At 54.6% G+C, this 24,309-nt stretch overlaps 6 protein-coding genes across 6 annotated transcripts; 5 read left to right on the forward strand and 1 right to left on the reverse strand.

Moving 5' to 3' along the window:
* Positions 1 to 1,320: 1,320 nt before the first annotated feature.
* On the forward strand, positions 1,321 to 2,690 carry CABS01_14501 (URE2; the record flags this gene model as incomplete). The annotated part of the gene is made up of 5 exons (XM_060547840.1): positions 1,321 to 1,357; positions 1,431 to 1,495; positions 1,676 to 1,903; positions 2,079 to 2,230; positions 2,477 to 2,690. The coding sequence occupies 5 exons, from the start codon at positions 1,321 to 1,323 to the stop codon at positions 2,688 to 2,690; spliced, it is 696 nt and encodes a 231-aa protein (XP_060393151.1).
* Positions 2,691 to 2,947: 257 nt separating this feature from the next.
* On the reverse strand, positions 2,948 to 3,490 carry CABS01_14502 (uncharacterized protein; the record flags this gene model as incomplete). Its single annotated transcript, XM_060547841.1, has 1 exon — positions 2,948 to 3,490. The coding sequence occupies one exon, from the start codon at positions 3,488 to 3,490 to the stop codon at positions 2,948 to 2,950; it is 543 nt and encodes a 180-aa protein (XP_060393152.1).
* A 1,381-nt stretch (positions 3,491 to 4,871) lies between these two features.
* Positions 4,872 to 8,293, forward strand: CABS01_14503 (ATP-dependent protease La; the record flags this gene model as incomplete). The annotated part of the gene is made up of 2 exons (XM_060547842.1): positions 4,872 to 8,021; positions 8,099 to 8,293. 2 exons carry the CDS (start codon positions 4,872 to 4,874, stop codon positions 8,291 to 8,293), a joined length of 3,345 nt encoding a protein of 1,114 aa, XP_060393153.1.
* Positions 8,294 to 12,133: 3,840 nt separating this feature from the next.
* Positions 12,134 to 13,321, forward strand: CABS01_14504 (uncharacterized protein; the record flags this gene model as incomplete). Its single annotated transcript, XM_060547843.1, has 2 exons — positions 12,134 to 12,171; positions 12,454 to 13,321. 2 exons carry the CDS (start codon positions 12,134 to 12,136, stop codon positions 13,319 to 13,321), a joined length of 906 nt encoding a protein of 301 aa, XP_060393154.1.
* A 720-nt stretch (positions 13,322 to 14,041) lies between these two features.
* Positions 14,042 to 16,925, forward strand: CABS01_14505 (protein kinase domain-containing protein; the record flags this gene model as incomplete). Its single annotated transcript, XM_060547844.1, has 2 exons — positions 14,042 to 14,959; positions 15,009 to 16,925. The coding sequence occupies 2 exons, from the start codon at positions 14,042 to 14,044 to the stop codon at positions 16,923 to 16,925; spliced, it is 2,835 nt and encodes a 944-aa protein (XP_060393155.1).
* A 4,196-nt stretch (positions 16,926 to 21,121) lies between these two features.
* On the forward strand, positions 21,122 to 22,713 carry CABS01_14506 (cytochrome b5-like Heme/Steroid binding domain-containing protein; the record flags this gene model as incomplete). The annotated part of the gene is made up of 2 exons (XM_060547845.1): positions 21,122 to 21,339; positions 21,399 to 22,713. Coding segments are annotated over 2 exons (1,533 nt in total), but the record flags the coding sequence as incomplete, so codon positions are not given.
* Positions 22,714 to 24,309: the final 1,596 nt, after the last annotated feature.

Raw genomic sequence — 24,309 nt, forward strand, 5'->3', positions numbered from 1 at the left:
CGACAACGAAGAGCGCAGATATGATGGTAGTCAGAAGAAAAGGCGAGAAGGTTGTTAATGCGAGGAATCGGGACCAAGAGGATAAGAGGGTTTCTCACGATCTGATCCAGCCCAAATATTTCGGGTTCGTGAAATGGAAAGGTGTGTGTGTGGTAACACGTCCGACGACTCGGTCAAGCTTCTTTTCCTTCTTTGCCACGTGCTTTAGGGGAACATTGATCCTGGGATGTGTTGCCTTGCGGGTTCGAAACAAAGCTTTGGGCGGGTTTTCTCGAAAAGGAACACGTAAGCCGCGAATTCGATGCTTCCTTGTCTATTTGTCCTTCCTTGTCTTTTTGCTCTTTCTTCAGTACGTGAGTGTGCGTCTCCGTGACTTGAGACGTCGTCCCGAGTGTGAAATGGACTACTTTGAGTTGATAGGGTAGCTGAGTATCCTGGATAGAGCATAATCTGGGATAGGTATTGGTACAGAATAGTTGGAAACCTAGCAGCAGTGTTGAGGCGGCGTTGGGATGTTGGAAAGTCGACCGGAGAGATTGGTTATTCGGGCAGTTTATATGAAAATTGTCCGTAGTCCGGGGGCGGGTTCGTCAGCAACAAAGCTGTTCGGCATGCGGGTTGGTTGTCCGGACCATTCGTCCGGGGCGCGGCCGAACAGAGGCCCCATATTTTCCGGGTGTGTAGTGATACGCGAGCCACGACGTGGCGCGTCATACGATGTACCCAAGATTCTTTTCGGCATGGGGGAGAGGGAGGGAGGATTTGTGAGGTGTTTCTGGGGGTTATTTCCAAGCGTGACAAAGCTGACTATAATTCAGGAGATGACGAGGTCACTCGGTTGTAGTCATCTGCCGCGCGCGGGAGGTTTTTTTGCAAGAAGGGGATCAGCAGAAATGAGGATTTGGGATTGGTGATGATTACATGAGGAGGAACTATGCTTGCGAGAGAATGTTGATGTTTTTTCTCTCTTTCGGCTCGCGAGCTTGGTCGCGGCAGGGGGTTCCAGAGCAGCTTCCATGGATGGTGTCGAGGAGACTGGTGATTGCATCATGTGTGAAGGGAATGACAATGCTTGGAAGCGTGCCCTAGCAGCATCGAGGCGAGGGAACAGATAGACACGAGGAGTATCCAAGTGACGTTCAACACTTTGCCGGACTCTTGCTGCGGGAAGAATGATAAATGGCAATACATCCTCCAACCTATTCTTGAATATATTGCTCTCAGAATCAACAGATAGAACCATCAACCATCAGCACACCTCAAAACCAACGACTCCAAAGAAATAATACAGACACTACATCTCGAGTAGCATAAGTCATCATGATTGCCCCTCAGCCCATCGTTCTTTACGGCCACAGTATGTTTTGGAACTCGACATTTTCATCTCACCCCATGAGTCGAGGAGAGATACCAATGCTTCTTTATCGCAGGTTACACCCCCAACCCGTCAAAGGTGGTCATGATCCTCGAGGAGCTCAAGATCCCATACGAACATGTAATGTCTCCTCTCTCTCTCTCTCTCTCTCTCTCAGAGAGTCAGCATTTCACCGTTCTAGTCCGCCGAACCCTCCCTGAAATCAAACAAGTCGGCCATGATGATCGGAAGAAGCATCCTTTACAAAACCACTACTCACTATCCACACTCACTTTCTGACCTGAAGTACTTTTACCCCAGATCATCATCGACCTCGCCGTCGTCAAGGAAGAACCCTACCTCTCCATCAACCCAAACGGCCGCCTCCCGGCTATCAAGGACCCCAACACGGGCATCACGCTCTGGGAGTCAGGCGCCATTGTCGAGTACCTCGTCGAAACGTACGACGACGCCGGCGCGCTGTCTCTCGCGTCGCGAGAGGACAAGTTCCTCTTGAAGCAGTGGTTGCATTTCCAGGTGTCGGGACAGGTGTGTTCTGATTCCCTTAACTCCCTTATATCAACTTGAATGCGTCGTTCGTTTTACTATTACGATAACCACCTCCCTTTCTTGTGATTTACCGTTCGTTTTTGTCTTCAAGCAGAGAATGATGGTCAAGTCCCAAAATGGCGACGAATAGCTCACCGTGTCCTTACCCGTCTAGGGCCCGTACTTTGGCCAGCTCGGCTGGTTCAGGCTTTTCCACCCCGAAGACGTCCCCAGCGCAAAGGCGCGGTACGAAGAGCAGACCGTCCGTGTCTTCTCCGTCCTCGATCGCGCTCTCAAGGGGAAGAAGTATCTCGTCGGAGACAAAGCGTACGTTGTTGTTGATACTTGATAGATAAGATTCCGACCGGACCCTGCTCCCCTTTCCCAGTCCCCGTTGAATCCGGCTCCATCACCCCCTTTTCCTATCTGCAGATCTGCTCTTTGCTATGAATAGCAACTTCGACCCAGAAATCCACTTTCCCCAGCAAAGAGTCCACTATTTCTACCCATCTAGAGCTCCTTTCTTGATTCTGCGCATTGGAACTAACGATGACGGGGCCGTGTGCTTTGTAGGACCTACGCCGACATCTCCTTCATGCCGTGGGACTACCTCGCCAGAAAACTCATCGGCGAAGGGTGGACCGATAAGTGGGAGGTCGACACCAAGTATCCCGACTACGCCGCCTGGGCCGAGAGAATCCGCGCCCGGCCCGTGGTGAAGAATGTGCTGGAGAATATGGGGAAACAGAGGGCTGCTGAGGAGGAGCAGGCTAAAGCTCAGGAGTGAGTGACGGAGTCAGGCTAGGCCAGAGTCCATGGGAGTTGGCTACATGTTCGTGTGTTGTTCTCACACGGAAAGTCAATAATTGTATTGTCCAGTAGAGAACCCCCATATGATATTGTCTTTTTTATGTGAATATGTGCAAATAAAAAACGGCGACCTTGGGGAAACAGTTCACCATTCTCCTCCGGCCTTTCCGTCCCTTCTCACGAGAAGTGGAAACACTAGAGCCCATGATAATAGGAGGGTCGAGAAGCAAAAATCTAGTCCTCCCAGATGGCAACTTTGGCCTTCTCGGCGTCCTCCAGCCGGCGCTTCTCAGCAGCCTTCTCTTCCTCCCTGCGTTTCCGCTCCTTCTCCTTGACAGCCTTGTCGTAGGCCCTCTGCTCCTCCGTCATCCGGGGCACCTTTACGCCCAGGGCGCTAGCAATCATGCGACGGGCCACGGCATCTGTCTTTTCTGGCCTGGGGCGTGATGAGGCGGCGTCCTGGCCACTACTACCGCCACCCGAGGACGCGCCGGCACCAGCAACGGAATCAACGCTGCCGTAGGGGTTGGGGAAGGACCTGTCTGCGGCGTTGTAGGTTGGTGAGATGGGGGTCGGCGGCGGAGCCTTGGCGCCGTCGCTTTGGGGCTTCACGGCCTCCTCCTCTTCTTCATCGTCGTCCTCGTCTACGTCCTCATCTTCCCAAGAGTCTGCCACTGGTGCTTTGGTCTTTTTGGTGGATGGTGTCTTTTTGCTGCTGTTTATTGAGAGCTTGGAGAGCGATGACGTGACGTCTGACTTTTGACTTGAGGAAGGCATGATGGCGATGTGTATAGATGGGGAGATATTGAAGAAGTAGGAGAAGATATATATATATATATATGTGTGTGTGTGTGAGAGAGAGTGAAGGCAGAGCGTTGCTTGAGATGGAAAGGAGGTTGAGATGGCCAGGAACCCGGGTGCGGTTCCGTCGGGAAGCGAGGTAAAGAGTGGGTAAAGTTCCGGGTAGCAGGGAAGGTCGATCGGTGGACGACGGGGTGGAGGTGTTTGGACGACGCCGATGAAGGATCAACAAGGTGAGGGTGCAGCTTGCAGCTGGAGTGATGCTGTAGGAGACCCGAGAGAGATCCTCCGAGATAAGTGTGAGAAGGCCAAGGGTTGATGAATATATGGCCAAGTTTCTGTGCGATGTGAAGCTCCGGAAGAAAACAGGATGGAAGAAAGGAGGAAGATAGTGTCCGTAGCAGGAAAATAAGTTCTTGTAAACAGGTTGATGTAACTGGAAGTGGCCTCGGCTCCTTTCAGGTGTGCGAACGGACTGCTGTTAGACGGGCACGACGGGATGGCGGGACGTGGATGGGCTGGTTGTGCTTGGAACCCTTTCCCATTGTGGGGTTGGGTTGACCCCTTCCCCGCAGCGAGTCAGAGGAACGGGAGTCTGGAAGGCACTCACGGCACTGTGGCAGGCAATCTGGGAGATGTACTCTTCATCGTTGCACATGACAACATAAAGCCAGCTCGAGTTAATATTACGGTAAGCAGGTGACTAGACACAATGCGTATGCTTTCATGTAAGCCAGTAAGTGTCGGAATGTGCGAGTTGTAATTATAAGAAAGTGATGTGCTTCGTACGGAGTGACGGATAGCTGCGGCAGCAACCACTGCCGTGTCTCCCCAAGGTACACGCAGGTAGGTACTCCATCCGCCAGCCACTTCAACCTGTGGGGACGTCGCTCTGGAGCACCATCCTTAGGTAAGCCGCCCCGCCGGCAAACGGGGCCGATGTTCTTCCTGGTTCCAGAGCCAACTCCCGCCTCCGCTGCGCGCTGAGTGGCCAGGCACGGGCGGCAACGTCAGTGCTCATTGATTTTTTTGGTGATGTCGTTTACTTTCTAGTCTTCCCCCCCCGACTGTCTCCATAATAGCTAGAAAGCCTACTCAACTCACCTACACTTTGTATTTGTAAGGCGTCAGGAGGCGATGCGCATCGCGATTTAGGACTCGGAGTCCTTTTCACCACCCTTCTGCACAAATACACACATCTACAACCCTTCCAATTGCATTCACCATTTGCCAATCATTCAACCGATACAGCGGCACATCCTAATTCGCCCTCGGCCCTGTATTACCCGATCACCACGTGCCGCGACCGGAGCTTCTTCCAAGTCGACTGGCAAACCCTCCCCCAAGTGCCGCCAACATGGTGATGCGATCGAGCTTCCCCAGGCGCCTGGCCCTCGGACGCTCGGCAAACTACCTCAGAAACCCCTACGCAGCCTCGAGTAGCAGGTTACCCGCAGCGAGTACTCCGAGGTGCTCCGCATCCACCTTCGACCGCCTTCTCCTCACCACCCGCCCGTCCCAGCGAGCCATCGCCCCGTTTTCAACGTCAACACGATGGCTAAAGGAGGAAGATAACAGCTTCTTTGACCGTGCCGTCGAGCCCCTGTCCGAGGAGGAACAAAAGGCGAACCTGAAGCACCAGCGCGAGCTCGAGGAGAAGGAGCTTGCCGAGGCCAAGAGCTCTAACTCCGAGTCATCCGCCAAAGGCGAGGGCTCTGGAGCCGCACAAGATGGCAAGGCCGGTAGCGCGGCCGGTGGCTCATCAGCGGGATCCGGCGGTAGCGGAGGCGACGACAAGGGCGACGGCAGCGGCAGACGCGGACGCAGAGCCTCTGACAAGAGCCTGCAGAAGCCCGTTGTGCCCGACGTATACCCCCAAGTCCTGGCTATTCCGATTGCGAAGCGGCCACTGTTCCCCGGCTTCTACAAGGCCATTACCATCAAGGATCCGAACGTCGCCGCCGCCATCACCGAGATGATTAAGAGAGGCCAGCCGTACGTCGGTGCCTTCTTGTTCAAGGACGAAAACCAAGACGAGGACGTTATCCGCAATGTCGATGACGTCTACGATACCGGTGTCTTTGCGCAGATCACGAGTGCTTTCCCCATGCATGGGGAGCAGGGCGCTCTGACTGCTATCCTCTACCCTCACCGCCGTATCCGCCTTTCGAGCTTGCTGCCGCCGGGAACGGAGGACAAGAAGCCGAGCGAAGCCAAGGTGGAGCCGGTGCCCGAGCCGATACCCTCGAAGCCCACCGATGAAGAGGCTCAACAAGAGAAGAAGGGCGATGTCGTTGCCAGCTTCGAGGAGAGTGCTGTGGCCCCCAAGGCCGACCAGGCGGCGGAGAAGTACGAGCCCACGGCGTTCCTCAAGAGATACCCCGTCAGTCTCGTCAACGTGGAGAACTTGACCGAGGAGCCCTACGACCCCAAGAGCGCTGTCATCCGTGCCGTGACCAACGAGATCGTCAATGTGTTCAAGGAAGTCGCCACGATGAACAGCCTTTTCCGTGATCAGATCTCGACATTCTCCATGAGCCAGTCCACAGGCAACGTAACGTCCGAGCCGGCCAAGCTGGCAGATTTCGCCGCCGCCGTGTCTTCTGGCGAGCAGGGCGAGCTGCAAGAGGTCTTGTCGAGTCTCAACGTGGAGGAGAGAATGCAAAAGGCGCTGATCGTCTTGAAGAAGGAGCTCATGAACGCGCAGCTCCAGTCAAAGATCACCAAGGACGTTGAGAGTAAGATCACTAAGCGTCAGCGGGAGTACTGGTTGATGGAGCAGATGAAGGGCATCCGTCGCGAACTGGGACTCGAGTCTGACGGCAAGGACAAGCTGGTTGAGAAGTTCAAGGAGAAGGCCAACAATCTGGCCATGCCCGAGGCTGTGCGCAAGGTGTTCGATGACGAGATCAATAAGCTTGCCCACCTCGAGCCCGCAGCGTCCGAGTTCAATGTCACGCGAAACTACCTGGACTGGCTTACGCAGATCCCCTGGGGCCAGCGCAGCGCGGAGAACTTTGGCATTCAAAACGCCATGACGGTCTTAGATGAGGATCATTACGGGCTCAAGGATGTCAAGGATCGTATCTTGGAGTTCATTGCTGTAGGCAAGCTCCGTGGAACGGTCGAGGGCAAGATCATCTGCTTCGTCGGTCCTCCCGGTGTCGGAAAGACGTCCATCGGCAAGTCCATTGCCCGCGCCCTGAACCGCCAGTACTACCGATTCAGCGTCGGTGGTCTGACGGACGTGGCAGAAATCAAGGGTCACCGCAGAACCTACGTCGGTGCCCTGCCCGGTCGCATCATCCAGGCGCTCAAGAAGTGTCAGACCGAGAACCCCCTGATTCTCATTGACGAGATCGACAAGATTGGCCGTGGCTACCAAGGCGACCCCTCATCGGCTCTGCTTGAGCTTCTCGACCCGGAGCAGAACAGCTCCTTCCTGGACCACTATATGGACGTCCCCGTCGACCTGTCTAAGGTGCTCTTTGTCTGCACCGCCAACATGACGGACACCATCCCGCGACCCCTCCTCGATCGCATGGAGCTCATCCAGCTGTCGGGCTACGTCGCCGACGAGAAGAAGGCCATCGCTGATAAGTACCTCGCACCGGCCGCCCGTGAAGCCGCAGGCCTGGCCAACGCCGACGTCACGCTCAGCGAGGAGGCTATTGAGGAGCTCATCAAGTCGTACGCCCGCGAGTCCGGCGTCCGCAACCTCAAGAAGCAGATTGAAAAGGTCTACCGGAAATCCGCCCTCAAGATCGTTCAGGACCTCGGCGAGGAGGTGCTCCCCGAGAAGGAGGCCCTGACCGAGGACGGCAAGGAGGCACTCGAGGCGTCGGAGAAGAAGGCCGAGGAGGCGCGCGAGACGGGCGAGCAGCCGGCCGAGACGCCGACCGCCGAGAAGCCCCGCGTCGCCCTCAACGTCCCCGACACGGTGCACGTTACCATTGGCAAGGAGAACCTCGTCGACTACGTCGGCCCTCCCGTCTTCACCTCGGACCGCCTCTACGAGGTCAACCCCGCCGGCGTGGCCATGGGTCTCGCGTGGACCCAAATGGGCGGCGCCGCCATGTACATCGAGTCCATCCTCCAGGCGCCCCTGCGGCCGAGCAGCCGCCCCGGGCTCGAGATCACGGGTAACCTCAAGAACGTCATGAAGGAGTCGACGACGATTGCCTACTCGTTTGCAAAGTCCCTCATGGTCAGGGACTTCCCTGACAACCACTTCTTCGACAAGGCCAGGCTGCACCTGCACGTCCCCGACGGTGCCGTCTCCAAGGATGGCCCCTCGGCCGGTATCACCATGGCCACCTCGCTCCTCTCCCTCGCCCTCGATACCCCCGTCAACCCCACCGTCGCCATGACGGGTGAGCTCACGCTTACCGGCAAGGTCCTCCGCATCGGCGGGCTGCGCGAGAAGACGGTCGCCGCGCGCCGCGCCGGCTGCAAGATGATCATCTTCCCCAAGGACTGCATGTCCGACTGGCTCGAGCTCCCAGAGGTACGTCCCATCACTCACAACAACTACTACCACGTACAATTGGACTGTACAAGATCAATGCTGACACATTACTACAGAACATCAAGGAGGGCATCGAGGGCAAGCCCGTGGCATGGTACTCTGACGTCTTTGACCTCATCTTCCCGGAGCTCGACCGCGAGGCCGCCAACAAGTGCAAGACGTGCGAGTGGAAAAAGGACCAGGACGACAAGAAGAAGAAGGACAAGAAGAAGAAGAAGAGGGACGACTCTGACGACGAGGATGACGACTAGATGCATCACCGCCACCACCAACCACTGCCCCCTCCTCCCTGAGGGGGTGAAGAGCAAAGAAAGAAAAATCTACAAACAGATTTCACGACATTGTTCACCAGCGATAGATGGTTTCCAAATCCATTGACACATCCAGTCCCCCCCCCTCCCGACTGGGATGATCCGTCGTAACCCGCGCCTCAATCCCCAAATCCTCAACGCCTTGTGGGGGCTACAGACGCGTTGAAAAGAAGGATTCTGGCAAGGTGAAGATTGCCAATCGGCAGACGAGGGCGGATGACAGACCGGGTGGACTGTCTATTGAGAAAGGAAAAGCCAAAGCCGGACGATTAGACGAACTCGCATAAAAATGTCACGGCAAATCAACATCATCAACAACCACACACACAAATACACACAACTCCCTCCTCTCGATGCTGCATCTCTACTCTAGATGGTTCTTTTTTCTATTTTAATTGTTTGGCTGGTTGCCGTTTTCAGGCGGTGTTGTCTGAAGAAACAACCGGACTCGGCTTTGTAAGACTAGGGTTGCAGCGACACCCAATTGCATAGGATGATTAGATTGCACAGCAGTCAGTCTCGCGCATAGGTAGTGGCGGCTGTGTGAAGGAATAGCAGGGCGCGCGATGCTTGCATAGGGTACGGTAGCTAGCTTTCGGGACAGGCCAGAGTAAGCGAATTCTTGTATATTACCAATACCTGTTGTGAGCCGTCCGTCGCAAGGCACTCGGCGAACAGCCACATAACGAAGCTTGTTTCCTCCCCAAAGGGTACGTTGCGGCATGAGTTACAGTTCGTTAGTGCCAGCATTGCCCCTTCGATTGGTTTTACGATGAGCGGGGGGTGTGGTGACCTCCCGCTGATGCCGTTCGAGGCGAGCAGCAACGTGTGGAGCGGTAGCCAAGGGAGGAGAGGACCAGCTTACCGGAAACGCTGTCGCTTGCAGATGCGGCCGACCTGGCCACCGTGTATGTAGTATGTACGTCAACGGCCGCAGCGATGGTGCTGGTGAGACGGCGGTGCCGCGCATTTCGGTTGCCAATCGCGATAGGCCGTTGTAGCCTCGGGGGTATCGAACGGTGGAGCGTACATCTCCGTGCTGCCGGAGTGCAGGTCACAAGTCTTCGCGTTTGTGATAAATGATGAAGGTTACAGTACGATATAGAACCGAGTCATGGTGACATGTTCTGTGTGCCTGATTGTGGCCCAATCTGTAGCAGCTAGAGGCTCCGACGACGTCGACATCGAATGCCGTCCAGATTGGTGACAACGATTCTAGCTCCCTTTTAGCATTTCGATTTGACACCGAGGTGGGGTGGGTTCTTCTGGGTTGCTCAGGGTCTGACCCGGTGTGCCACGCCCATCCGTCCACGCGGGATCGGTGGGGTTCGCGGGAAGACATCCAGACTGGCTGGGATGTGTGAGTGCCAAAAGGGCAAACAACACGACCCTTGTATTGCGTACTGCCCTTTCTTCTCGCCACCGATCATCGATCATTCATCTCTAAAGCCGGCTTCTCAGTGCACCGGACACGGGAGATCTCCAGGTCGGTTGAGATGCGGCGCTTGACGAGGCATGGCTATGCCTGCTCCTGGCGCTTGGAGTAGCGAACAGGATGGCGGGCGAGGTTGCAACGACCAGAGCGTCAGCATCCGGGCTTCTAGGAGCTCCTGGGTAGTTACCCAAAGATAGCATATCGCAGGCATGCGTCCGTACAGTTGAACACCTTGATGTCAGCGTGCGCTTGACAAGAAATACAAGCCGTCCCGTAGGACACTTTGCCAGCCTGTCAACAACAAGACAGCCTCATCATTTGGGCTGCGTCGATGCCTAAATGCACGTAGCGTGTGAAAGACGCACCCCTGACCTGGCCGCTGATGTTAGCCAACAGACAGTGCAGATACCCGAGGCCATCCGATACTTTTATTGTTATGGTCTCCGTAAGCTCCCTTCAGACGCATCAACGGTCCCGAGATAGGCCGCCGTAGTTGATTTGTCTTCCTCAGGTTTGAAATCTTGATGAGATGGTGGTCCTGCAACCGACTTCTACAGGGTCATGCTGAATGACGCCGGGACAGTCCGCTCGTTCGTCCATCTTTGCATGCGTCGCATTGCTATGCTGCGGTTCCATCGTCTGTGGTAGTCTCACTTCATGTCGTGCCACATTGCAAGTAGTAGAGGTAGTGTCAGGCAGTGGAGGTCGAAAGCATGTCCAGCATCGTTGATTGGTAATGTGCTGGCCTCCAGACTACGAATGAACATGCTGGGTCGTGCAGCAGACGGCTTTGACGCAGAGGAGAGACGAGCACGTGGGTAAGTCGTCCTTATTTCTCAATGCTTCGAGGGGTATGGTCCGACGACGCAGTTCGACGCAATAAAACGGAGAAGATGCATCAATTGCGAGATTGCGCAATGATGAAATCTTTGGCGCAGGTCGGTAGGCGAAGAGCTTCACATTGAGCTGACGTCCCTTGGACATAGCGGGTCAAAAAAGCTCCGTGTGACCCATTGACTTTCAATAGATGTAGCGTATAGAAGCCTTGCTCTGGTAATAGTTTTCGGATCCGGCCTGTTGCCGTCTTGGAGTTGAGCAATCTTTGCCTTGCACGGCCGAGACTTGAGTCTGGTAATCACCAGGTTGTTGAGCCGGAAGCGATGAGTGCAGAGAAGCGAAATCGGCCAGACACCCCTGATCAGATCTGTAGCAAGATAGACAGTCCTTGAGCGATTGACTCATCAATTTACCAAGGTAAGGAAGCATCTCGGGGGTCCATTATTACATGCCCTCCTTGGCCCTGGCCTTAGCGGCAGCGATCCTATCGAAAGTGCTGGGCGTATCTGATCTTGATCTGGTGACAGTGGCCGTACCTATGAATGCCATAGTATTCCCCTATATCAAGTTGTGGGTCGAACATGGAAAGCAAAGGGCGGTCAATGGACGGATGATTGAATGCGAGGCCAATTGATTGAGGGATCTGGAAAACTGCAGTCCCTAGTGACGATGTGGATGTTTGCAGGTTTGAATGAAAGGGCTTGATGCGAGCCCAACGAACCCAACGCCCACAGAATAACAAGTCGGGACCCAATCGCCAGAGGAGGGCTGGATTCGGAGGTCATCGTACATGAAACGAGATGCGCTAAGAGGAGCAGCATGGGGAAGAGTTCGTGAAGGAGGGCGGCCTCGGGCTGCAGCTGAGTTGTCGTTCTGGGTCCCGCGGTCCCGGTCTCAGCTCGCCTCGACGCTGGCTGTGGATGAGATGATTTTGGGGTGAGGTATGTACAGAAGAAAGGGATGAAGTGACGATGATGGAAGAAGGATGGACAGCAAAATGGTGTGCTCCCTGCCTTGGTGAGAGGCCGGGGACTATGGAAGGTTCACGACGCACCTGAACCAACACCACTTGGAAGGCATGGAGATCCATATTGAACCGGCACGTTTTCCAACGGCAGAGAAAGCCCCCCTTAACTTCTAAGCCCCTGAAGTAAGTCTCGTCAGCTCCAAATCAACGGCGTTTAACGCCCAAGTGGAAATATCGGGACAGCCAGCGCATCAGAGTAGGGAAAGTCCCACCCGCCTCTTCCAGAAATGGCCAAGCTTCCCCGCCAGGCGTGCCCTCCCGCCTTAGTAGCGCAACCGTCCATCTCGAGTCTGGGAAGGTACCTACTTACCAACTAAGGTACCTACCTACCTGTCCTTCCTCAAGGTAAGTCACCGGACGTATCTTTCCTTCCATCTAAGCATCACATTCCAGAAACTTTGAGGAAAGACCCAACTACCATATCTCAGACAAGAAAAAGGGGCAAGAATAACGGTGGTGAGCGTCCACCGTTCGATTCGCAATGCTCATCTTTGCAGTTGAGAAAGGTACCGCCTTGAGGTAAGGTAACTGGGAAAGTGAGGTACGAAATACCTTACGAGCGTGCATTGTTGGTGGGTTGTCACTCAGTTACAATATCAAGCGCCTTAGCGTCCGCTCATAGGCACTTTCCCGTCAGCCATTGACATTTTAGAGTCTTCACTGTCACTGGCCACGTCTTTTTCTTCTCCCCATGAATTCCCTTCTCTCAATGTGCCCTCCTAGTGACCTCGTTCCTTCAAGGGGCACATACCTTATTCGTACCGTACGTACATACTTTCGAGTACTTGATGGTATCTAAAGAGCGCCACTAGAACTCCCGCTCCTTCACCCGGTATTTCTATTGGCACGGGAGCTTGACGAGGCCTCACCCGGTGCCCAGCCTCCCAGCCCCTCGTTAAAGTCGCAGCAAACCAGAAACACGACCTGGTGGGGACCCAATATTGCCCTCGCAGCGGTCCTGCTCACTTTCACGCGCTTCTCCTGCATGCGCTTGCACTACTCTGGATATGGTACATTACAGCTCCTCTTTGCAGATTCGACTTCGTACCTTGCACAGTACCGTCCCGTAAAAGAGAGAGAGAGAAAAAGGAAAACCGCAAAAGACGCAACCGCTGAACGACCCCACGACCTTCATTGTGTCCACGGCAACCGTCAACGGTGCCCCTCCCCCTCTTCCTCTTCTCGGAAGCCCCCGGTCATCTTCTTGCCGCCCGATTTCCATACAAATCATCCAAAGTCCAACGTTCGCCTCATCTCACCAAGCCTACGTGCTCGCCAACCACCACCACCACCACCAACACTGCCGCCGCCCAGCAGCTCACGACGCACGTCCGGTCAACGCGAACCCAGCCATACATATCCACACCCCGACTTCGACGGCATACGTCCACCCATCCAACATCCTCGTCAATCAATACATATTTCTCCCGTTCGCCTATCTGTCCCTACGCCTACGTCGTCCTCCGTCATCCTACCCTTTCTGACGCTACTTGCCTATTTGTACATCCTTTATCATCCCAGCCGCAGAGCGATCAAACGCAGCTCTCCTCCCGCAGGCTACGCTGCCACCCCGCCTTGGCCTACACGAATCACATCGCTCGCCAAAGTCATCACCTTCATCGCTGAGGAAATAAGACGAAGCAAAGCACATGCAGACGTGCGGACGTGAGACGACGTATTGCCGCCCTCATCTGTACAGCTGCCATCCAAAGTAAGCCCATCCGAGCTTATTCTGTGCTTCGGACTCGCCAAAAACTCTCTTTCGAACAGCCCCGGACGAAAGAAACACGTGCGCCGCATCTAGCTTCTGCCTACGGACACACGCACACCAAGTAATTATCGACAGCCTCTTGACTTGGGGGTTTGAGATTCTTCCCAAAGCCCGTCGAGTATCGGTCAATCCCTCGGCCCCCGCCACCGTCATTCTCGTCTGAACATGGTCATCTTCGCCCTTGCTTCTCTGCACGTTTCCATCCTATCTCGTCACAGCGTCTGATGTCCCATCTTGCCTACGGTTGCCTGCATCTACTCCGTCACGCTCGAACTGCAATTTCAACGTCCACAAAAGACGCCCGCCGTCATTCTTGTCTCGCGTTCCCCGCGCCCAGACACATCCCAGCCGCTGCCAGCCCAATTTAGCTCCGACCTGGCACCAAGCCCGGTCAAAACCAGGCTTGAGGTTGACCGTCTTTCGCTTCAAGGCTCATCCTTGTCACCCGCCTGTTTCGCTCCCGGACCAGGTTTGCGGGACTATCCATAATTAACACCTCGTCCCCAGAACCACACCGCTTAGAGCCTCACCTCACACCGTCAGCGTCCTGATCGGCTCACCTTGACGACCTCCAAAGTCCAATCGCGTTGGCAAGCTGTACATCTCCCTCAACTTATCATGGCGCAGCCAAACATGTCTTCTGCGGAACCGCCGCCTTCATCGGGTCATCAGTCCACCAGCTTTCTTCGTAAACTCTTCGGACGAAACAATGCGGCCCCGGCATCCGTCGGCCCGCTCCAAACCAAGGAGCCCGAGCCCGAACCCGAGGTTGACCCCGACTCCGATGACCAGCAAAGTACTGGTCTGGTGCGTCGAGTCTCGAGAAAAGTCGTGCCCGGACTTCCTCGCGTGCAGACCTTCAAACGCCAACAGTCGGAGCGCAGGAACAACCTCGCACCAGTTGAACCCTCTCCGGCAGAGAGGCGTGCTCTATCAGTGGACAGGCGCGTGCAATCGTCACGTACGGCGTCACAGACTCAGTCCTTTCCCCGAGCTAGCGCACCGGACTTTTTCGAAAATGCGTACGAGGTCCAGTCTGCCCCATCTGCCCCCGTCAGCCCTGTCGAGGAAAAGGCCGAAGTCAGTCTTGGTCAGATGGTATCCCAAATTGCAGCAGAACCCACGCCAGACGAATCTCATGCGCACGAGGTTCAATCTAATTCGGACGCCCACTCAGTAACGACATCTCAATCTCACTACGAGGCTATGATTCACGATGAGCTCGAAAATGTTTGGATTCTCAACCTCAGCATGCACTTCCGGGATAAGTCCAAGAGAGAGAAGTTTTTCGTCACATACCGAGAAACTCCAACCCACTGGCGCAGAGTAACCATATCTCTTGACTATCGCAATGCCCCGGATAACTCTCTCGAGATGGACTTGCTCCACACCAAGTCTCAACGTGACAAAAGTTCCAAGATCTACGAAGCCATCAGAGATAGTCTGCAGGACATACAATTTTACCCATCAGTCACCAACCTGAAACTCCAAACCACGGAAGGCCGCCTTCATGTACATGTGGTTGAAGATGTCAATGTGAGTTGATGTGCTCTGAGGGAAATCGGTCAGTGCTAATATCCAACAGGAAATCATTCAGTACCCTACCTTCCGCCAAGTCCAGCACTTGGGATGTCGCAGGGTCAGAGAAAAGGACATTGTCTTCGACTCTCACATGTCCGGCTTTGTCTACAAGGTGTCTGTAGGAGGAGAGGTACTCATCAAGAAAGAGATCCCAGGCCCCGACACCATAGACGAGTTCCTCTACGAGATCAACGCCCTGAACCGGCTCCGGTATTCAAGGAACATTATCCGGTTCTATGGTGTCGTGGTTGATGATGAAGATGAGCACGTCAAGGGACTGCTCATTAGCTACGCCGTTCATGGTGCGCTTATTGATGTTATTTATGATAACAAGCAGGACTCAGAATTAGGTCTGCCCTGGCCGATTCGTGAGAAGTGGGCACGCCAAATTGTACGGGGCTTGGCGGATATTCACGAATCTGGCTTTGTGCAGGGCGATTTCACTCTCTCAAACATAGTCATTGATGATGACGATGATGCCAAAATTATTGACATTAACAGAAGGGGCTGCCCAGTGGGCTGGGAGCCTCCTGAAGCAACGCCTCTTATCGAAAGTAACCAGCGCATTTCCATGTACATTGGCGTCAAATCCGACCTTTATCAACTGGGCATGGTCTTGTGGGCATTGGCAGCACAGGATGATGAGCCCGAGGCCCAAGGACGACCGTTACAGCTCGGAGACGAATACGTTGTTCCAGATTGGTATCGGCAAATTGTAGACATTTGCCTGAGCGAAGATCCGCGCCTTCGGTTGCAAGCCTCGTCTCTCATGTCCCTCTTTCCAGAACCCGCGGATGGAGACGACATGGCACCCCCGTCAATCTCGGTAGACGACGGCTATACCATGCAGGAATACTTCGTGGATGGCAACCATGGCTACGCCAGGGTCAAGACCGTTCAGCCAGCTCACGACTGGTCGTATGTAAACTTGGGCCAACCCTATGTTGACGAACCGACGAGGGGCTTCTCACAGGACCCGTACTACTACACCAGAGGCCGCTCTCCCCCAAGCCCACTGCCAAGTCATTATGGGCCTTGCGACTCGCCTAACATGGGACGTAATGTCTCCAGCTGGGCTGAAGCTAGAAATATTGCACCATCGTACAGCGATATTGGGGCAGACGAGGTCTACGATCAAAAGAGCGCAACACCGACAACAAGCAAGGACTCCGTCGTTACGCCCGAGCCATTGGAAGAGACAAGCAAGTCAGTCCGACAAAAGCTGGAAGCATTGCAGTGGACTCCCCTATCCAGTGATCTCGCCGCCCTCGATCGGGCCGAACTCGACCATACGCCAGGACAAGATGGCAAGAGACTCATTGGAGAAGGCTTAGTCGACACGTTGCGGAGTCACAAGCTAGAGGCAACTGCTACCGTCGATCCCATTGAGACACGACCTGCGATGGCCAGTCCTATGACGATCAAGGATACCGAAACAGAGGGAAAAGATGTAGAGGAAGAGGAGGTGAACGTGAGAGAATCTGAAGGAACGCAAGAGAGTTCCCCAAACGGAAAAGGAACAGTAGGGCAATCAGCGCCCGGACAAACGGGGGAAACAGAACCCGAAGAACTGAACAGAAACGGGCAACATGTTGTCACGATAGCGGACTCGACAGAAAAGGGGCCAGCTGTGGACGACCTGAAAGTCGCCGAAATTGAGTTCGAAACCAATGCCGCTCAAACGGCCGGACCAGGGCTCAAGTCTACAAAGCAAGAGGCGGCAGCGGCGGAGTCACCTACTACTACTCAAATACCCACGACGGACAACCCCACGGAAGCTCAAGGGGCAGATACACCAGAACTCAAAGGGGTTGGCGCGGCACATATCAACACTGATGAGCAGACGATGCGAGAGAAGACATCCCTTGATGATGACTTCGCAACGGCGACAACAGCAACGACGACAGATGCCCGGAGATGATATGATGTAAGACTAGCAGCGGGGGAAACTGAAGGCGATTTTGCATAGGCGCAGGTTGATTGTCGAGGCATCGGGAGGCGCCACTTCTTCTTTTCCTTTGCTTGATGATGGTACTGCCGGCATACGAATCAAGTTGGTGGTCACAATGTTTGATTTTTTTGCGGCATAGCCTTGGTGTAAAGGTCCGGGAAACACTGTACGTGAAATAGAAGACGACTTTTGGTCAACCTCGATCCTTACCAAGACTCGGAACGTGAACCGACTTGCATTGTGGGATATTGTGAAATCGAAAAATCGTGGGATCGAAAGCAGAGCTCTGGCTGTGCATACCAAAGTTGGGCGAGAAATAAGGCCGCGTGTGCGTAAACGACTTTGCAGCTCAAGTAAGTGGTTTGTCCAAAGTGAGAAACCCGATGATAAGATGGATCGCCCTTCCATCAGCCATATACAAGCAAGCGGCCGGTGATTTCTTTCCGTTCGAGAGGTGGTGGCCGTTGACTACGGTGTAGATCCAGAGTCAGTGTAAGTCATGTACGTGGGATGTGTAGGTACTCCACGAAGCCAGAGGCCTTCTGCGGCGGATTCGCCACTGCTTTGGCAGTCTTTTCAAGGAAAAACTGCCTAGATACTAATATACGTCTGAGAAAAGTAGCGAGTTCTGGATTTCGAAAAGACCAGGGCGGTGTGTGTAGATATGCTGATCCCCTTTTCCCGAGTTTTCTGAAGTGTCGATAAAGGTAGGTGGGTGACAAGGGCGTCAAAGCTGGGCAAGCAAGCAAGCTCAAAAAGGGAGCTTGGAGCTTGAGTCGCCTCACACAACTCAGGTGCGGCTAAGAATATTAAGGTACGGATGGAGAGCTCTGGGCAGCAGCGGCTGCAAAGAAGGATGGGACGAAAGTGAAGGAGTGCCAGAAGTGCATCTCTCTTGCTCTGGTGGTGACGGGGATTGGCAGGGCGGATCGGGTGTGGCGTTGGCCAAGTGCGAGGGGGTGCGCCCCACCAGATCGGGTTAGCATAGAAACATTCCAGAATAGGTCAGCCCAACTAGCTGAAGATTTGGAAGACAAGGCCCTGGAGTCCCCTTTTGCGACTGTACTGCGTACACTGCAAATGACCATCGCCGACCTTGAATGTTCAAGTGTACGTATGATTGTGAGAAAACACGTGACTCTTGCCACCGCTGTAAAGGGAGCATCGAGAATGCGCATGGCAAAAAGATGGTTCGCCAGATAGCCACGGGCAGACAACCTCGGGACGATAGCGAGGCAAAGACAACTTTCATCCCTGTTGTGTCCTGCAGCACTGCAGCACTGGGGCGGAGGATTGCGGGGCAGGGTCCTGTTTCTGTTGGGGATGGGCCGGGATGCCGGAGTGGGATGCGCGGATGTCGTCTTTCTCTTTAACGAGATCACCGGGGAACGCGAAATCAAGGGCCGGACTGGGTGTGTCGCGAAACTATGGACCTGGGACCTGGAGTTGCCGAGGATGCTTTTGGCACACCGAAATCGAACTGGCTCGTGGGTGTCATCGGGTGTTCTCTCGCCGCTGACCGAGAATGTTCGAGAGAGTGACCGTGAAGGAAAGTGGGTGAGAGGCAGTTGGCGTAATCTTGAGTTGGACCATGTGGTCGCCTCGGCGATAAGGAACAGAAAAGAGACAAGGCCAGCCCCTGTCGATGGGGGAGCCTTACCACAGGAAAGCTCGGGGGCGACGAGAGACTTCCGTCATTGAATGGAGCTCTGGTGGGGAACATGTTGAGGGCGAACGTGGATTGCACAAGCCGCCGCCACTGTTGATTATTCCCTTTTTTTTTTCTCCCTCCAGGGTTCTGCCTTCCAAGCCTTTCTGCTGTTTCGGCATGTAAGTTTCGGCGCATGATCCAATAGAGGAGTGATAATGATGAAAAGATAGTTGGAGATATGCTCATCGACCCGTTGGCATGAGAACCAGCCAATTTAGAGCTTGCAACTGGTGAGTGGCTTTCGCCAGTTCCATATGTTCACGACTTCAAAAGTGAGTAGTGCCCGCTGGTCCGAAAACTGGCCGTTGCCTGTAGTCGCCTGAAGGGCGGTAAAGAGCTATTGATGAGATGTCCCAAGCGGCAGTGTGATGGGCGGCTGCAGGTACAAAGTCACAGCCGCAAGTACGGTGAGACAGAAACTACGGAGAAAAAGGGAACGTGAAAGTCCAAGGACCCAAAGGCTCACGGCGCTCGATGATGGTCGAAACATCTTTCGATTGCGTCGTAACTCGCCTGGGAGCCGAGCGCCGACAGTGATGTACGAGACTTTGCCACCGTCATTAGATCTGGGGACAGCGTCGGAATAAGAAGCGATCCTCAGTCTGGGAATGATGATCGAGACGACATGGTTGATGCAAAGTGTGTGAACATGTCTGGTGCGATTTCTTCGAGAATGGCAGGTCTTGATTTCAGCCCTGGAGACACATTGGAGTCGTGGGATCTGGAGGTAGAGTGTGGAGCTGACTTCCTAATAGGGAATGGTTGATTCCAGCCGCCCATCCGCCCCGCCCCAGCGGCGGCCACATGGCAGGGGCAAGCCCTGCTTCCGCCAATGAACGGGCCGTCATATTGAAAAGCGTTGGGGAACTTGTTGGGAGCCGGGACATTTTTTTCGGACCACATCTCGTGCGTGCTTACCAGCCTAGTCGCCCATTGTAGATTGACAACCTCAAGGCACTTTGCGGCATAGCGAACAAACCCCAGAGCTTGCGGGACAGACAGGGTGTCGTAAAAAGCCAACGGAAAGTGTGACCTGATCTGGAGCCTTTCATCGTCCTATCCTCGGCTGTGCGGAGTGTTCCTATGCGTTGGCAGGTTCCGAATTTGCTTCTGATTATCGACTGTCAGGCTGTCCATGGCATGTTTCTTCCTGTTCGCGTCGATATTGATGACATTGGATCGGTTTTTGTTGGTCCAAAGTCCAATTTGAAGGGCTCGTCTGCGGGATCTGAACAGGAGTTGGATCTCTCCAGGCCTCAATCCCAACGAAGAAAGATACGTCTTTGATGGATGACGATGCTCTGCAAGTGGGCGTGAGGTTAGGATGTAAGCTGTTGGATATCCAAAAGTCAGGCCAGAGGCGGACAGACGGAGGAATTGCGAGAATTCGAGTATCCAAGTCTCGAGGTCTATGAATCACAAGGTCACCGATCGTTTATCGCTTACAACTTGCAGACTCGCAGAGTAAGTGTGACTGGGTGGTTCGTATGCCGATTTGGTAATCATTGTGTGTAGCTACTACCCAAAGCCAGGGAAAATACCTGCTTATGCATGGCTATTTACTGTGATAGATGTAAGGCAAGGAGAAGGTCACTTCCTGTTCTGGTCAGTTTGCACAACACACATCTGCAAGGGGGACATGGTCTTTGCCCATCCCCAGCTTGGAAGCGAAGTACCTTTCACCTTCTGACTTGTGGCAGGAAGGAGGCACTGGGGAAAAGTACATTTCTCTTGTTCCTGCCCTGCCAACCTGCTTTCTTTGCCTCGTCGTGAAGCGCAGTCTGGTGCCTTCTCTGCAAGGTGTCGGAAGAGAATGGAAGGTACGAAGCACTGATTAGAGCCTTCAGTGTTCCTGCCACTCGGATACACGCGTCGTCCGGTACATCTTGGGAAGGAGACGGGACAACGAATCCTGTTAGCGGGTCTCGCGAGGAAGCTTCTTCTTCCCCCTTCCCATCTGCCCATTTTCCCGCCTGCGAATCCCGGGCCCAGATCGAGAGGGTCCCGCCCTTTCCTCCCATCCAGCCAGCGGTCCGGCGTGCCAGCAAAGACGAAAAAAAAGTCAAGTCTAACCCCACGGCCCACGAAACCCATCTGTCTTTGCATTTTTTCGGCTGATTGTGACTTGACCTGGGTCTAAACTAACTGATCTGATTCACTGACCCCCCCCCCCCCCCTCCCCACCACCATCCCACCCTTTCCACTCTCTCGTTTGCTGGGATTTCGAACCTGGTGGGTGGCGGACACCTCGCCCAAAGGTACCCCGGCCTCCGTACCTGTTCCCTCCTTACTGGGGCCCTTTCAACCTATCCTTTTCTCTTTATATAATTCACAACTCTTCACCCACCCCTTCCACTCTGCTATTTCTCTTCCAGACCTCTTCTTCCCTCGAGAGTCCACTGCCCACTTGGACTTCTAATCAGCAAGTCTGATTGCAAACGTTGCTTCTTCACCAAGCACGTTGGAGTTGTCTCCTATCAGACATCTCGGATTATTCGTTTTCCGACCACAACCTCCGATTCACATTTGCAGCCTACTGGCTTCGGTCTTCAAGATGTCGGCGACGACTTCATCTTCCGACGCAAAGGTCACCAAGGCTGAGAACTTCCCCGATGGAACTTCCGACTACGTTCCTACCCGTGCCAGGGCCTACGATATCAAGAAGCCTCACATGTACGTTGGCAGCTTCCCCAACAAAACAAAGATGATATGGCAACTAACATTTAGAATAGTTCAACCCAGCCAATCACCGCGAGCAACTGGTACAAGCATGTCAACTGGCTCAACACGACCTTCATCCTGATTGTCCCCTTGATTGGATTCATCTGCTCCTACTGGATTCCTCTTACATGGAAGACCGCCGTCTTCGCCGTCGTCTACTACTTCAACACCGGTCTCGGTATCACCGCTGGCTACCACCGCCTGTGGGCTCACCGTTCCTACAAGGCCAGCCTTCCTCTCAGAATCTACCTCGCCGCTGTCGGCGCCGGTGCCGTTGAGGGTTCCATCCGATGGTGGTCTCACGGACACCGTGCTCACCACCGCTACACCGATACCGACAAGGACCCGTACTCCGTTCGCAAGGGCCTTCTGTACAGCCACATCGGCTGGATGGTCATGAAGCAGGACCCCAAGCGTATGGGCCGTACCGACATCTCCGATCTCAACGAGGACCCCGTCGTCATGTGGCAGCACGTTCACTTCATCAAGTGCGTCCTCGCCATGGGTGTCATCTTCCCCACACTCTTCTGCGGCCTTGGGTGGGGCGACTGGCTCGGCGGTTACGTCTACGGTGGAATTCTTCGCATCTTCGTTGTTCAGCAGGCTACCTTCTGCGTCAACTCCCTGGCTCACTGGCTCGGTGACCAGCCCTTCGATGATCGCAACTCACCTCGTGATCACGTCATCACTGCCCTCGTCACCCTTGGTGAGGGATACCACAACTTCCACCACGAGTTCCCGTCCGACTACCGCAACGCCATCCAGTGGTGGCAGTACGACCCCACTAAGTGGTGCATTTGGACCTGGAAGCAGCTCGGCCTCGCTACCGACCTCAAGCAATTCCGTCAGAATGAGATTGAGAAGGGCCGTGTCCAGCAGCTGCAGAAGAAGCTTGACCAGAAGCGCGCGAAGCTCGATTGGGGTGTCCCCTTGGAGCAGCTGCCTGTCATCGACTGGGACGACTTCAAGGCACAGGCCAAGAACGGTAGAGGTCTCGTTGCCATTGCCGGTGTCATTCACGACGTGACCGACTTCATCCAGGAGCACCCCGGTGGCAAGGCTCTCATTTCTTCCGCCCTCGGCAAGGACGCCACTGCCATCTTCAACGGTGGTGTCTACCTCCACTCGAACGCCGCTCACAACCTGCTCTCTACCATGCGTGTTGGTGTTCTCCGTGGTGGTTGCGAGGTTGAGATCTGGAAGCGTGCCCAGTACGAGAACAAGGACATGACCACCGTCACTGACTCAAGTGGCGAGCGCATCGTTCGTGCGGGAGATCAGCTCACTCGTGTTGCTGTCCCCGTTGCCAGCGCCGACGCTGCATGAACAATATGATGGATAGGGCAGTTTAATGACTTTGGGAGGCTTGTTCAAAACAAACAAATCGAGGCGGGTGATGTGGGAGCGCTTGACTTTCACTTCAACAGATTGGTGGACACGAGCTGGCCATAGGGTTGGCTCTGTTGAAACCATCGTCATCACGGCATGTGCAAGCCGTTTTAGGGTGACACGCCTTTGACACTTCACCTTCAGCTGAAGGTGAGAGCAATTGCCAACCTCACACTTATGGGACATTTTTAGGCGTTTGCGGGGTTGGGCATTGCAACAGGGCGTTCACTACAACAGTAATGAGAAACTGTTTAGACTAGAAAAAGCAAAGCCCATCAAAAGGGCGAGAATGACAATAACAACCTTCACTTCAAATAACTTTGTACTTGCCAACATCTATGATCAACTTGACATTTTGATTTGGGCTCGAGCAACACCTCTACAAAGCTGACTGCTGTCGACTCAGATCAACCAGCCGAGAACAAGAGAGTTGTCCATGACGCGGCCATGATTGCTCAAGGTTTAACTCATCCTAATCACACCTCTACTCACCGTACCACGTTGGAAGAAGCTCATCAGTATTCTCCCATATACACTGGTTAATACCATCAGGTAAGCCAGGTACATGCATCGCTTTCATACACGATACAGCCCAGAAGCCGCAATCACATGCTTCCCCCCCCCCTGGCTTCGTTCTCTAATTTGTACGCTTCCAAACATCTACCGAGCCCGTCTTGCCCTTCTGGAGATCCCCCCCCCCCCCCACACGGCCGGTAAGGTAAGGTAAGGTGGGCTGGCGCTTAAAGATGAGCAAAAAGTCAACAAACAGCCCACCTAACAGATCTTCCCAGGTTGGGGCGGAGACCCGGAAGAACGGCCGTCGGCCGCAGGCGGGCTCAATGCTTTCCTTCCCCACCCCCCCCACCCCCCCCCCCAGCCCCCCTCTCCGCAGCCCCACCCCCCCCTCGCCCCCCCCGCGCGGTGCCGCCGCCTCGCGCCCCCCCCCCCCCCCACACCACCACCCCCCCGATCGGGGCGGCGACCCCGCAGACGCGCCCCGCCCCCCGGCGCGGGCCCCCTCTTCCCCCCCCCCCCCCCCCCCCCCCCTACCCTTCCCCCACCTCCGTTGTTCCCCCCGGGTTTGCCCCCCCCGGCTCTGGGGGGCCCCCCCCCCCCCCCCCCCCCCCCCCCCCCCCGGGGGGAACGGCAAAAAGTGACACAAGCCAGTACCGCATACAACCTTACCTACCTACTCGCACCTCAACAAAAAAAAAATTCCTTGAGCTCGGGGAGATACCACGAAAAAAATGTCACAAACACTCCACATGATAAAGACTCGATCGCTTCATGCGGACCATTCCGCTACCGAGAATGCCCACTGACCCAAACTCCAAGGATGAGGCGAAACGAACTAGGTGATGTCAAGATTTATTCCAGGTACTCGCTATAGCTTGACTGGATGTTTACCTCGGGATGGGGGAGAGGGGAGCTATTCAACAATGACATGCTCAGAACAGGGATGCCCCCCCCCCCTTTTGATCTTCCTGGATACACCTTAACTCTGTATGACTTGCATGGCTGCTCAACAGCTAG

The sequence above is a fragment of the Colletotrichum abscissum genome (genome assembly GCF_030869225.1).
Source record: "Colletotrichum abscissum strain IMI 504890 chromosome Unknown Scaffold_55.1, whole genome shotgun sequence".
Taxonomy (NCBI): Eukaryota; Fungi; Ascomycota; class Sordariomycetes; order Glomerellales; family Glomerellaceae; genus Colletotrichum; species Colletotrichum abscissum.